We start from the raw sequence: 11882 nt of genomic DNA, 5'->3' as shown, positions 1-11882 counted from the left end.
GGCCCCCACTTCCTCCCTGTCCCCACCCCAGCGACCAGGCGGCCCCTTCCAGCGATCCGGGACCGGCAACTCCCGGTTTCCCGGCGTGGCGTGTCGGGGAGGGGACAGCGGGGAGGCAGCGGGGGACTGGCCCGGGGACCCTGCCCGGCTCCGCCCCGGGACCCGCGTCCAAGCGCCGGGATCGCTCCCCCCCGCCACTGCCCCGGGAGGGAGGAAGGAAGGAAGGAAAGAGGGAGGGAAGAGGGGAGGGAGGGAAAGAGGGAGGGAGGATGACAGCACCGTGAAGAAAAGCAGGGGACCCGCTGCCCAACCTCCTCCCGCACGGCAGGACCGGGCGAGCTCGCCCCGCGGAGCGGCCGCCGCCGGGTAAGTGCAGCGGGGGCCGGGACCGGGACCGACGGGGCCGGAGCGCAGCCGGGGGCCGGGACCGGTGCGATGGGCAGCGGCAGCCCCGGGGCGAGGGGGAGGATGGCGGCGGGGGTCGGGCCTTTCTCGGGCGCGGCGGGGAGTTGCGAGAAGTTGGGCGTGCGAGGAGGGGCCACGACCCCGAGCCCCCCTTGGGCAGGGGAAGCAGGGCCGACGAGGAGCCCGGGGGCTCGACGGCCGCATCCCCCCGCGGGGCGGCCCCGGGCTCCGCCGGCTCCTTTGTGCGCCCTCCGGCCTCGGCCGCTCCTTTGTCTCGGTGCGGGGCTCCCCGCCGCCCGCTCCCGCAGCGGGGCAGCGCCGGCGGTGCCGCTTCCCTCGCTCCCTTCCCTCGCTCCCCTCGGCCGGCAGCCGGACCCCAGCGCCGAGCGAGAGGCTGCCCGGCACATGACTGCCCCAGCAGCTCTCCCCGTGCCTTTCTTTCGTGGAAAAAAAAAAAAAACCAAACGGGAAAGAAAACAATCAATGGAATAGAGTCGAGCTCTGCGGCGGCAGCGCTGAGCCTCCCTGCGGAGCGAAGCGCGGCTGGGGCGACAGAAGGAGACTTTGGAAAAGGAGACTTTCCCACAACCATCCCGGAGTTGCATCATCCGGCCTGTCAGCCCCTACCAGGGAGCACTGGAAAGTTGTCCTCACCCTTTCCCCTCCTGCCTCGGGGCCGCCGGGACACCCTGGCCCTCGGCTGGTTCCAGGAGCCAGCAGCATTTCTGCCGGAGCTGGGGCTCTGACACTCTTACGGCTCCAGAGGGGACCTGACTGGCATGGGGGTACCTTGGGGGGGGGGGGGGGGAAGACCATCCCAACAGAGCCCCCAGTCAGTGACTGTTGAGATTTCAGTAGTCGCTCCCAGCCATAAGTTGGGGAGCTGTGCACACCCCACCGCCTGTGCACCCAGCCTGGCTTCAGTGCCCTGGGGAAAGTATCTTTTTCCATAGTCAAGGCTTTACAACACCACACCAGGACTGGGATTTAACTCCTCAGTTTTCCCAATCTGCCATGTTGCTTCAGTACAGGACTCATTTTCATACCCCCAGTCTCCCTGTGCTGCCAAGACCCAGGCACAGGTCACTATTCCACCCAGCAAACATCTGTTGCTACCAGTCCCTCCTCTGGACTACTTCAGACCCCTGTCTTGGGGTGAAAGGGGAGAGGAGCAGGGCACAGAGAGAGCGGTGTCCCTAGTTTTGGTGTGGGTTTGGTGAAGGAGCTTCCAGGCTAATGTGGAGCAGTGAGGAGGAGTGCAGGGCGGTGGGAGGGACCGGGGGCTCTGCATAGTGGAGAAAGGGCTCATTGAGGCAGGGCTGGGCATTTGTGGTTCCCGGCATGGCTGGGGGCCGCCGGCACGCACAGCAGCCGGCATTGTGCTGCCAGCACCAAGCACACAGGGCCAGGCAGTGCTCTTGCCCACCTTGGTGGTCTGCTCTCCAGACCCCCTCACTGCCCGGCAGCTTGACCCATTCAGTCACTCACCTCTGCTGCAGGTGGTGCTGCAAAACCCATCCCAGAGGTGTCTGTGGTTTCCAGCAAGTTGGTTTCAAGGTTGTAGGTGTTTAACTGCCTCCTGGTCCAGATCGAACCTCAGAGGCCGATGCCTGCCTGGCAGACTCACGTGTTTTCCCCCATACCCAGCACTGATGTCTCTGTGTCCCATCATGTTCATCAGGAGTGGGAGCAGCAGCTCTTCTCTCTGCTGGGTCAGGAGAAAACACCCCTCCCGAACACCACCAAGGCGAGGGAGAGCAAAGACTGGTCTGTCCTGGCCACAAAGCCTGTGCTGGTCCTGTCATTGGTGTTACTGTGCCAGCACCTGCCTCTAAATCCCTTCTGTGATTCAGTGCTTCTTGGGAGATGAGGAGCACAGACTGCTCGTATGGGTCATCCCAGAGCTCAGGATGGGACAATAGACAGGAGACAATCTCATGTACCTGGAGTTTAAGAGCTCATGCAATGAAAACCAAGTTGTTTTGGTGGTGCCTGTTTGTACCAACACCCATTGCTGCTGCTCCTGAGTGTAACCTCTGAGCCAGAAGGACTTTCCATTCCCAGCTTTCCTCTGATGGGCAGTTTCCAGGCTTCAATTTGATGAGGCCTGTGGCTGTTCTCGGCAGATTTACAAACATTGTAGGAGGTGACTCTTTTTTTCCCCCCTCCTTTTTTTAGCTTGACTAGACATGTTTTTAACCATAAAATACCTGCCTGGACAGACTCCTTAGATGTTCCTTAGGACAAAGCAAAGCAGTGCTGTGCTTGTGCCATGCCTTGAAGGAGAGCCAGGACCGGGGTGAAAATTGCTGGGACATGAAAGCAAAGTGGGAAGCTCTGGTGGCACATTTCCCAATTCCAGCCTTCGGAGAAAGTTGGGAGCGGAAATAGTTGATAAATACAGAGGATTTTTTTTCCCTGGTTGCAGACAAAGAGCAGTGCAGAGAGCAGATAAGCCCATGTTCCTTATCTCTTTGTTGTTCCACCTCTGTGTTTTTGCTGGCCCGCATGTCTGCTGGAAATCTGATGAAGCAAAGGATTGTGGAGGGAATTACTCAGAGCAGCAGCAGCAACACTGGGAGCAGAGAGCTCAGCTGCACATCCCTGTGGGGTCCCATGGAGGCATCTTTGGGAGCAGATGGGGACTGGATGGACAGAGGGATCTGGGTCAGGGAGTGAGCTTGCATGTAGGTGCTTCATTGCTTCTCCTTCTCCTGAGCTCAGTTGTTGCCTGTTGAATCACTGGAGGAAAATGTGACTTCATCCAGTCTCACCTCCAGCTGGCTTCCCATGCCAGCCACAGGCGCCTTTCTTTCCTGGAACCCACCTGGTGGAGGTTCAGGGCAGCCAGAGGAGGGGGATGAGAGCTCCAAGGCTTCATGGAAGACCTTCCATTTCCCAAAACCAAGTTGAAACTCCCAGCTCTTCTCTCCCAGTCAGGCAGTCCTGCAAAATGCCCTGCAGAGGCATGACAAGAGCTGGACTGTACCTACAGCCTGACCACACCTGTGCTGTGCTGCACAGGTCCCCTGGGTGCAGGACACCCTCAGCAGCTCATGGTCACAAGGATCCTGCAGACAGGTCCCACTCAGTACCAGCCCTTACACCTCCTGCAAGGTCTTGTTTGTATCCAACAGGGCAGCAAGAAATTCTCATAGGAAGATCATTCCTGTGTGACTGCAGAGACGATGAATAGAGCTATTTTCCCATCCCTCCTTCCTCTCCCCACAGGCCTTGCTGTCCTCACTCTGGGGGTAGGCTGCTCCTCTCACCCCACCTGCACCATCATTGGGAACATCCATCCCATGAACTGACTTGCTCCAGCGGACAGGAGGGATTTGGTGTCTCCATTACTGTCTGAGTCCTTCCTTATTGCTGTGGCAGCATTAGCTTAATTAACTAGTAGCAGATCCCACCTGGGCAACTTTGCATGGGAACAAAATCCCCACCACCTCCCAAAAGAAAGCACCTGTGCTGGCTTTGACTCAGCTTGGAAATCCATAAATCTTTTATCATCTCAGCAGTGGGGATTGTCGCCATCCCTGTTGAAATGAAAAGCACTTCCAGCCTCAGGGATAGGAAAAGTCAGAGAGCAGCACCTGAGCTGTGGGTGCTGCTGTCCAGGGCTTCTCAGTTTAGTGTTCCTGCAAATTCCTCCTCTTTGCTTTGGGATGTGCAGAGCAAGAGGAGAGCACTGGCTGGCTGCTGCCTGTTGTCACCAGGGATGATGTCCACCCGTCCATCTGTCTGTCTGCTCACACCAGCACATCCCTCAGGAGCGGATGCTGGCAGGGCACCCCAGCACGGCAGTGGCATCCCAGTGATTCTCCTCATCCCCTCCATCCCAGTGGAGCCCTGGAGGGAAGCACATGGGGCACACAGAGCCCCTCTGTTCCCACTCACAAAGGGATGCTTGTGGCTTGCACGCTGCTCCGGCCAGGCTGCGCCTCGTGGGCCCCAGCAAGGAAGAGCTTTAGGATGTCAGCCTTGGGGGGTCACCCGCGTGTCCCCGGCCCCACAGCTCAGCCCTGATGGGGCCCCTGTGCCTGTCACTGCCGCCCCGTGGGTCCCAGGCAGGATGCTTGCAGCTGGCTGTTTATTTAATGAGTTATGTCTGCCCCAGGCCTGGGAATGAGGGTTTTGCCAGCGCTGCTGGACATGGCTCTCTGTGTCATCCTTGTGAATAATTCCTGGCCTGTGGCTCATTTGTGGTTGGGCAGCTGGTGGCATTAGAGGGGGAAATCCCCAGGCTGGCTTTGCCCAGAGGTCTGTCTGAGGAAGCGGGTGATGTGTCGATGCTGTCCATCCCCCTGTGTTCATGCTGTGGGCAGTGAAAGGATTGTCCCCGGCCCCAGACGAGGGCAGGGATGGAGACCATCGCTGCCTGGGATGCCACAAACCCAAAAGTCCTTTGCCATGGCCAAGTCAGCAACTCCAGCAGGTGCTGAGAGACACGGCCACACACCGAGGGCTTTGTATATTTGATTTCTTTTTTCATTGCTCAAATACTTCGACAAGTCCTGTCATCGCAAGGGCACGACCGAGGAGGTGGGACCCGGGGGGCTGCGCAGCAAAAGGCACCTGCCCCAGCTGCTGGGCTGTCCCTGAGGAGCAGTGTGCTGACAAACTGAGCCAACAGGGCTGTTAAACACACACACACACGTGTGCTGGGCGATGTCGGTGCCACTCGCTGAAGGGGGAAGCCGGGGAACCGCTGAGGGAGGGCCCAGGAGCTGCCAGGGCTCTCCAGAGTCCCTGCATCCCACCGAATCCTGAGTTCCATGGGTGCGTGGGTGCGGATGTCTCTTTTTAGAAGCTTTTGCTGGGAAGGAGATGGCTAAAAGCCAAGCCCTGGGAGCTGAATGGTTTACTCAAGCCAGGAAACTCCTGATCCTCATACAGAGACAAACGGGGACTGGGCAGGCTGGGATGCTGCCCTGGCCATGGGGCACATCCCACACCTCCTGCCTGTGTTCCCTCCTTCCCAGCAGGAGGGGCATATAGCGAGCAACACCAAAAAATGCACATTTTGGCTGAGAGCATGACACAGAGGAGGTTGGGATGTGATGCAATGCCTGGCAGGGCTTCCCCAATCCACACCCTGACGAGGGATGTGGGTACCGTGGCTGGGCCAGGGCATCTCCCCTCCAAAAACCCCAGGGCCCCCCAAAGAAGGATGGGGCTCTGCCTGGCTCCCCCTTCACCCCAGAAAGCAGGGGTGGGATGGACTGCTGGGGTCATGCTAGCAGAGCCAAACCAAAGCTAAACAGACTTTCCCTGAGTCACCAAAAGTCTGGCCAAGAAAACAGGACAAGCAAACAGCATCACCCACGCAGCTGGCTGGGTGTGCGAACCAGCGGGCAGGTAGCAGGTGCCAGCAGCCCCTAGGACTGTAAATTTGCACACTTGACACATGCTGGGGACCTGCTCCAGAGTCCCAAACAGCAGGTTTGACCCCCAAAATCACCACATCCCAGCTGGTATATGGGTTTGAAGCAACTCAGAGTGGTTTTTACCAACACGCTGATTTCTGCACTGGGAGGAAGAGGAAGAAGAAGGACACAAAGGGGTCTATTCTGCTGGGCGGGGACACCAAGTCTCCCAGTTTTGCACCCCACACCAAGTGGCTGCACTATCATTTGAGGTTTTTTCCTTTTTGGCAAAACGGCCCTGTCGCCTGGAGCATTTTAGACCCCGAGGGGGACTGGCAGCAGCAGCGTTTTCCGGCCAGTCATCAAAACTCTCTGGGTTTCATTTTCAAGGCTGAGCAGCTGCCGCTGCTGTGCTGGAGGAAGGCGGAAGCCACGCAGCCCCACACTGGGGCCCTATGGCACAGCCTCCAATCTCCCCCAGAAGCAGCTCTTTCCAAAGGCCGGGAGCCACAGGGCGCTGCAGACCGGGATGATCCGAGGGGTGCCTCACTGCCAACAGCAGGTTTTGCCAGCAGGGAGCAGGCAGCTGTCTGGGCGGCAGGGATTGTGTTTCAGGGTGGGAAGGGGTGGCTGGTGGAAACGTGGGAAGGGGTGTTGTTGGGCAGATGTATTTTGGGAAGGAGGGGGAGCCAGCTGATGGAGCCGTCATGCAGCTGCTCCTCATGGGTGGGATGGAGCAGTAGGGAGGAGCTCTCCCTTTTTTACTGCTTTTGTCAAGCCTTTCTCGGGAAGGTTCAGCCTCTGACACTGCCTGCAGGGAGCCACCACCATGCTGACCATTTTTCTCTCCACAGGCAGGGCTGGCAAGGCGGAGGATGCCCTAGCTCAGGACACCTTCCTGGTGGAGGGGAGTGACCTGTGTGTGTTCCCCATGGAGATCCGACGCGCTTTACCCCAGGACATCCGGGAGCTGCTGCACTTTTTGAAGATGAGGAGCAAGTACGCCGTCCTGCTGGTCTTCGTTGTCAGCCTTGTCATCATTGAGAAGGAGAACAATTTCATCTCCAGGTAGGGAGCGAGTACTTGAGCCACCCTTTCTTTCCCCCATATCCCGAGCTCCTGAGCAGTGGGAGCCCCCCAAATCCCCTGCTGGGGCGCAGGGGTGGTCCTGGTCTCCTCCAGGCTGGGCTGGGTCTCCCCGCAGGGTGTCAGACAAGCTGAAGCAGTCCCCACAGGCACTGGCAGAGGCCAACGGCACAGAGGTCAGCCCAGCACTGTCTGAGAACGGCTCACTGGCCTCACTGCAGGAGCTGGATGCTGCCTTTTCCCAGCTGAGGTCTCACCTGCACAACATCACCCTGCAGCTGGCAGGGAATGGAGACCCTGGGCCACGGCGACACATCCTGCTGATGGCCACCACCCGCACCGGCTCCTCCTTCGTGGGGGAGTTCTTCAACCAGCAAGGCCACATCTTCTACCTCTTTGAGCCCCTCTGGCACGTGGAGAAGACAGTGACCTTCCTGCCAGGGGGAGCCAGCGCAGTGGGCTCAGCCTTGGTTTACCGAGATGTCCTAAAGCAACTCCTCCTCTGCGACCTCTACATTTTGGAGAACTTCATCTCTCCAGCGCCTGAGGGCCATCTGACACCCTTCTTGTTCCGGCGAGGCTCCAGCCGCTCGCTCTGCGAGGATCCCGTCTGCACGCCCAGTGCCAAGAAGGTCTTTGAGAAGTACTACTGCAAGAACCGCCGCTGTGGCCCCCTCAACATCACCCTGGCTGCCGAGGCGTGTCGGTGCAAGCAGCACGTGGCTCTGAAGACAGTGCGTGTCCGGCAGCTGGAGTTCCTGCAGCCGCTGGTGGAGGACCCTCGGCTGGACCTGCGCATCATCCAGCTGGTGCGGGACCCCCGCGCCGTCCTTGCCTCCCGCATGGTGGCTTTCTCTGGCAAGTACGAGACCTGGAAGAAGTGGGCATCCGAAGGGGAGGCTCCCCTGCAGGAGGAGGAGGTGCAGCGGCTGCGGGGAAACTGCGAGAGCATCCGTGTGTCAGCCGAGCTGGGGCTGCGGCGGCCGGGCTGGCTGCGGGGCCGGTACATGCTGGTGCGCTACGAGGACGTGGCCCAGGCACCCCTGCAGAAGGCAGAGGAGATGTACCGCTTTGCCGGGCTCCCCCTCACCCCCCAGGTGGAGGAGTGGATCAGCAAAAACACGCAGGCGCCCCATGATGGCAACGGTGTCTACTCCACGTGCAAGAACTCCTCAGAGCAGTTTGAGAAGTGGCGGTTCAGCATGCCCTTCAAGCTGGCGCAGGTGGTGCAGGATGCCTGTGCCCCAGCCATGCAGCTCTTTGGCTACAAGCTGGCCAACAGCCCCGCCGAGCTGGCCAACCGCTCCTTCAGCCTGCTGGAGGAGGCACAGCCCTCCTGGGTCACGTAACAGCACTGGGGGATGGCGGCAGGGCAGAACGAGGGGCTGTGGCCCTGCTCCCGGCCGGTCCGGAGACAACCTGGGGGTTCCTGCTCCCGAAAATGCTCCTTGCTGCTGCCTTGTGGCAGCCCCAGGAGCTGGAGCATCCTGGCAGAGCTGAGCCCAGGGTCCTGCAAAGCCTGAATTACATAATTTCTCCAGGAACAGGGAAAAGGCAAGGGTGAGGGGCAAGTGGGTTTGGCTCCAGGACCACCTCCTCAGCTCGGGAGCTGCACCAAGGAAGAAAAGGGTGAAGGCAAGCAGAAGGTGACAGGACCAAGCTCCTCTGCATTGCCAACCCTTGTCCCAGCTGGGACAGGGCAAGGACAAGATTCCTGTGGTGCCAGCCAGGACCCAGACTCCAGAGGCCTTACTGGTTTTGTGCCTTTATACACCAGCACAGACTGGGAACTGCCCACAGAGCCCTGGACGGCTCTTGGGCTGCAACGAAATGAGATGACTTTGTGGTTTGGTGCTCTCCAAACTTGGTTTGGGAGGTTTGGGGTTTTTTTCCTTCCTTCCTGTGTATTTGCATACCAGGTAAATTTATTTATTTATTATGTGAAAAGGAGGGGGAGGCTGGTCAAGAACTTAAGCCCATAAATCAGAGCAGCATAACATACCACAAAGAAATAGGAATACACCCAGAAGGGAGGTCCCATTTTGACTGGAGACCTCCATGTGTCCTGCTGTATGATCCCAGGAGAGGCCCCAGGGAACCAGTGGGCTATAATCCCCCCAGACTCCACACAGGAGCGACTGCAAATTTTGGAAGTGCTGAAGGATGGTTGGACGTACTTGATTAAAAACAAGAACACCAGCACAGAGTCCAGAGCATCTTCTGTCTCCTTAGTACTGCTGGGTGTCCCCTGCCCAAGGGGAGCCCCAGAAATGCCTGCCAACAGCACTGGTGGGTGACCAAACCTGGTAGAGGCCCAGGGAGTTTCAGAGTTTCAGGGTGTTCACCCGCTGCTGAGCTACCTCCTCCAATTCACATTTCATTAATTAAAATGCCTATTTTTAGCCCTCTTTGCAGCACATCCTTTTTCTCCCCCAAGTATTTTGGGTTACAGCAGCCACCCGAGGGAGAAGCCAAGCGTTTTGGTGGAGAAGAGTAGTTGTCTTCACCTAAGACTTGCTGAGGAGCCCCAAGTGGTCTCAGCAGCAGCACATCCCCCTCTCCCCAACTGGAGCTATTGGTCAAAAGCAAAAATAAATAAATAATAGGCGGCGGCGGCGGCTGGGCACAGCTGGGCTGTGCTTCTGCCGGCCGAGAGAAGCGTGCTGGGGCTCCGGCGATGCGCTGCGGGCTGGGCTGAGCTCACAAAAGCTGCGTTTTTGACCGAGGAGGGAGAACAGAGGCGGCATTGAGGAGCGCGGGGCCGGCCGGCGGGGAGCAGCCACGCCGGAGCCCTGGGCAGCCACCCACCAGCCTGCCCCGGGTTTTCCGGGACGGGACGGGCATCATCTGGCCTCAAGGTGTGAATTCGGGGCGCTCGACACCGGCTGGATGGGGAGAGGCTGCAAAAGTGGGGATTTTTTGGCGCGCAGTCATCGCTCACGGGCGATGGAGTGTCAGCCCCGTCTCGCCTCACAGGCAGCTCTCGGCATCACAAGCAGGCCTGGGTTTGCTGAGTGAATCGGGGTTTGTTTGGAGGCTTCCTGCTGGGAAAGCGGCAGGGTCACTGAGGTCGGATGGATATTCCGCAGCTGCGCGCTGGGAAAAAGCCCACAGAGCTCAGCAAGTGTGGCCAGACCCAGGTCACAGGCAAGTGCCTCTGGAAAACCTAAAGAAAATAAAGTTTAAGTTAATCGTCTGTAAAACAGGACGAGTGGTGAATAGCTACAGATCTGCCACAGACAGAGAGGGGATGTGGGGGCCGCCCAGCATCCCTCCCATCCCACTGCACAGGAGGCACTTCAGGGCCTGGGGAATCATAGAATTGGTTGGTTTGGAAAAGACCTCCGAGATCATCAAGTCCAACCCTTGGTCCAACTCCAGTCCCTTTACCAGATCATGGCACTCAGTGCCACGGCCAAGCTCACTTTAAAAACCTCCAGGGATGGGGAATCCACCCCCTCTCTGGGCAGCCCATTCCAATGCCTGATTACTCTCTCTGCAAAGAATTTTTTTCTGATATCCAACTTAAATTTCCTCTGGCAGAATTTCTTTGGGGAAATCCAGGTTCAGGGTGCAGGGACAGGCAAATAAAGGAAATAAAAAGTAGACAGCGAGGGAACTGGGAGCTGGGCAGAGCCGAGGCCAGAGGGGGCAGTGACAGCCACCCATTCTCACCTGGGCTGCCTCAGCCCCGGCTGGCTCCAGCCCGTTATTTCTAGCCAAGCATGAGCATTTGTTCCTGGACACCCTCCAGCTTCCCGTCAAAAACGTCACAGGACAGGCAGAAAACATACCCCCGACCCATGCAGATTTCCGCGGGGCTAATTGCTCCCATTAAACCCGCGGAGCCGTGACTCCCGCCCGGTGCCAGGCGCGTCGGGAAGCCACGGGGGACACGCGGCTCCTGTCGAGACTAGAGGAGCCGAATTCCCCCTGTCTGTCCCCCCGGGAGAGGGGCCTCCTGCTCACTTTGCTCTGGCTGCTGCCAGGCCTTGCCCTGGTCTTTCACTAGAGGAGGAAAGGCACGGATTTGAGGGGAAAAGCATGCGTTGGGAAAGCCACTGCAAGAGACAAAGCCTTAGAACAAAGACATACTCCATCCAGACAGACCCCACAGGGAGTCAGCAACAGATACTTCAAAGGATGCAGCCTTACCCTTTCTCCATCCACACCATTCTCTTTTCCAGTGATTTAAGCCTGCAGAAATAAAACAGCACCTGAAAGAGCTTACCTTAAAGTAAGCAAATAAACAAATCCCATCCCATTCCCACCCTGTTTCCCACCCTTTCAACAACCTGCAGCTATACTACCTCTGGGCTCACCTGCCACAGCTGTTTTGGGGGGAATTGTGGTGATGTTTATTGTCACTAGAGAGACTCTGCAAGCAACCCAAGAGCAGCAAGGGAACACGTGTCCCCTGCGGAGCCACCAGCCAAAACTGCTTCTCCTCGGGGTCATTGCAGGTGACATGAAATGATGTCACAACAGTGAGAGCTTTAATAAATGATGGATGTGCTGTTCTCTAAATGGGATCTTTATGTGCAATGCTTTCTTCCACCAGTCTAATCCAGTTGATTTTGAACGGCAGGTACATCCTGGTGTTTCTCTGCTTCCTTCTTGGAGCACTCTGGGGTGGCTGGGGCTGTGCTGGCATGGCTGGGTTTGCCATGGAGAGGCAGTTCTCCTTGAGGCAGAAGCTGTCAGTGCCAAGTAACAGAGTGGTCAAGGTGGGCAAGTCTCTGAAATGCCCTGCAGTGTAATGCGGCCAAGCTGCAAGGTTGGCCCACAGAATCCATTAAAAGACTTTTTTCCAGCTTGACACAAGGTTTGTCGTGCATGTCAGAAGTTGTGGCTGCTTTGCCACTGACCCCCCCATCCCCTTCTCCTTGCTTGCTCCTACTCCATTTAATGGGATCGGATGAGCTAATCCCCTGTGTCCCCTCACAGCACTATCAGATGGGATTTGTGCACAGGGGCTGGAGGGAAGGAAACCCATCATCCCAGCAAACTCCTGACCTC

The 11882-nt window shown here is 57.9% G+C and overlaps 1 protein-coding gene across 3 annotated transcripts; it reads left to right on the top strand.

The window, feature by feature from the left end:
• The first annotated feature begins 285 nt into the window (after positions 1-285).
• Positions 286-11626, top strand: CHST3 (carbohydrate sulfotransferase 3). 3 transcript variants are annotated; one of them, XM_071564166.1, is made up of 3 exons: positions 286-366; positions 6632-6845; positions 6982-11626. In XM_071564166.1, exons 2-3 carry the CDS (start codon positions 6709-6711, stop codon positions 8210-8212), a joined length of 1368 nt encoding a protein of 455 aa, XP_071420267.1. In that variant the 5' UTR covers positions 286-366; positions 6632-6708; the 3' UTR covers positions 8213-11626. The 3 variants fall into 3 exon arrangements, with proteins under 3 accessions (XP_071420267.1, XP_071420266.1, XP_071420265.1); XM_071564165.1 differs by lacking the exon at positions 286-366 and adding an exon at positions 5972-6339; XM_071564164.1 differs by lacking the exon at positions 286-366 and having other exon boundaries at positions 6607-6845.
• The last annotated feature ends 256 nt before the right edge of the window (positions 11627-11882 follow it).

The sequence above is a fragment of the Pithys albifrons genome, chromosome 9 (assembly GCF_047495875.1).
Source record: "Pithys albifrons albifrons isolate INPA30051 chromosome 9, PitAlb_v1, whole genome shotgun sequence".
Classification (NCBI taxonomy): domain Eukaryota; kingdom Metazoa; phylum Chordata; class Aves; order Passeriformes; family Thamnophilidae; genus Pithys; species Pithys albifrons.
Note: the sequence above shows the minus strand (reverse complement) of the source record. Positions and strands in the feature narration are given on the sequence as shown.

Coding starts and splice junctions, on each gene's coding strand:
- CHST3 (XM_071564164.1), top strand. CDS start 6,607: ATGCTGACCATTTTTCTCTCCACAGGCAGGGCTGGCAAGGCGGAGGAT. Junction 6,846..6,981: donor GAGAACAATTTCATCTCCAG/GTAGGGAGCGAG, acceptor GTCTCCCCGCAG/GGTGTCAGACAAGCTGAAGC.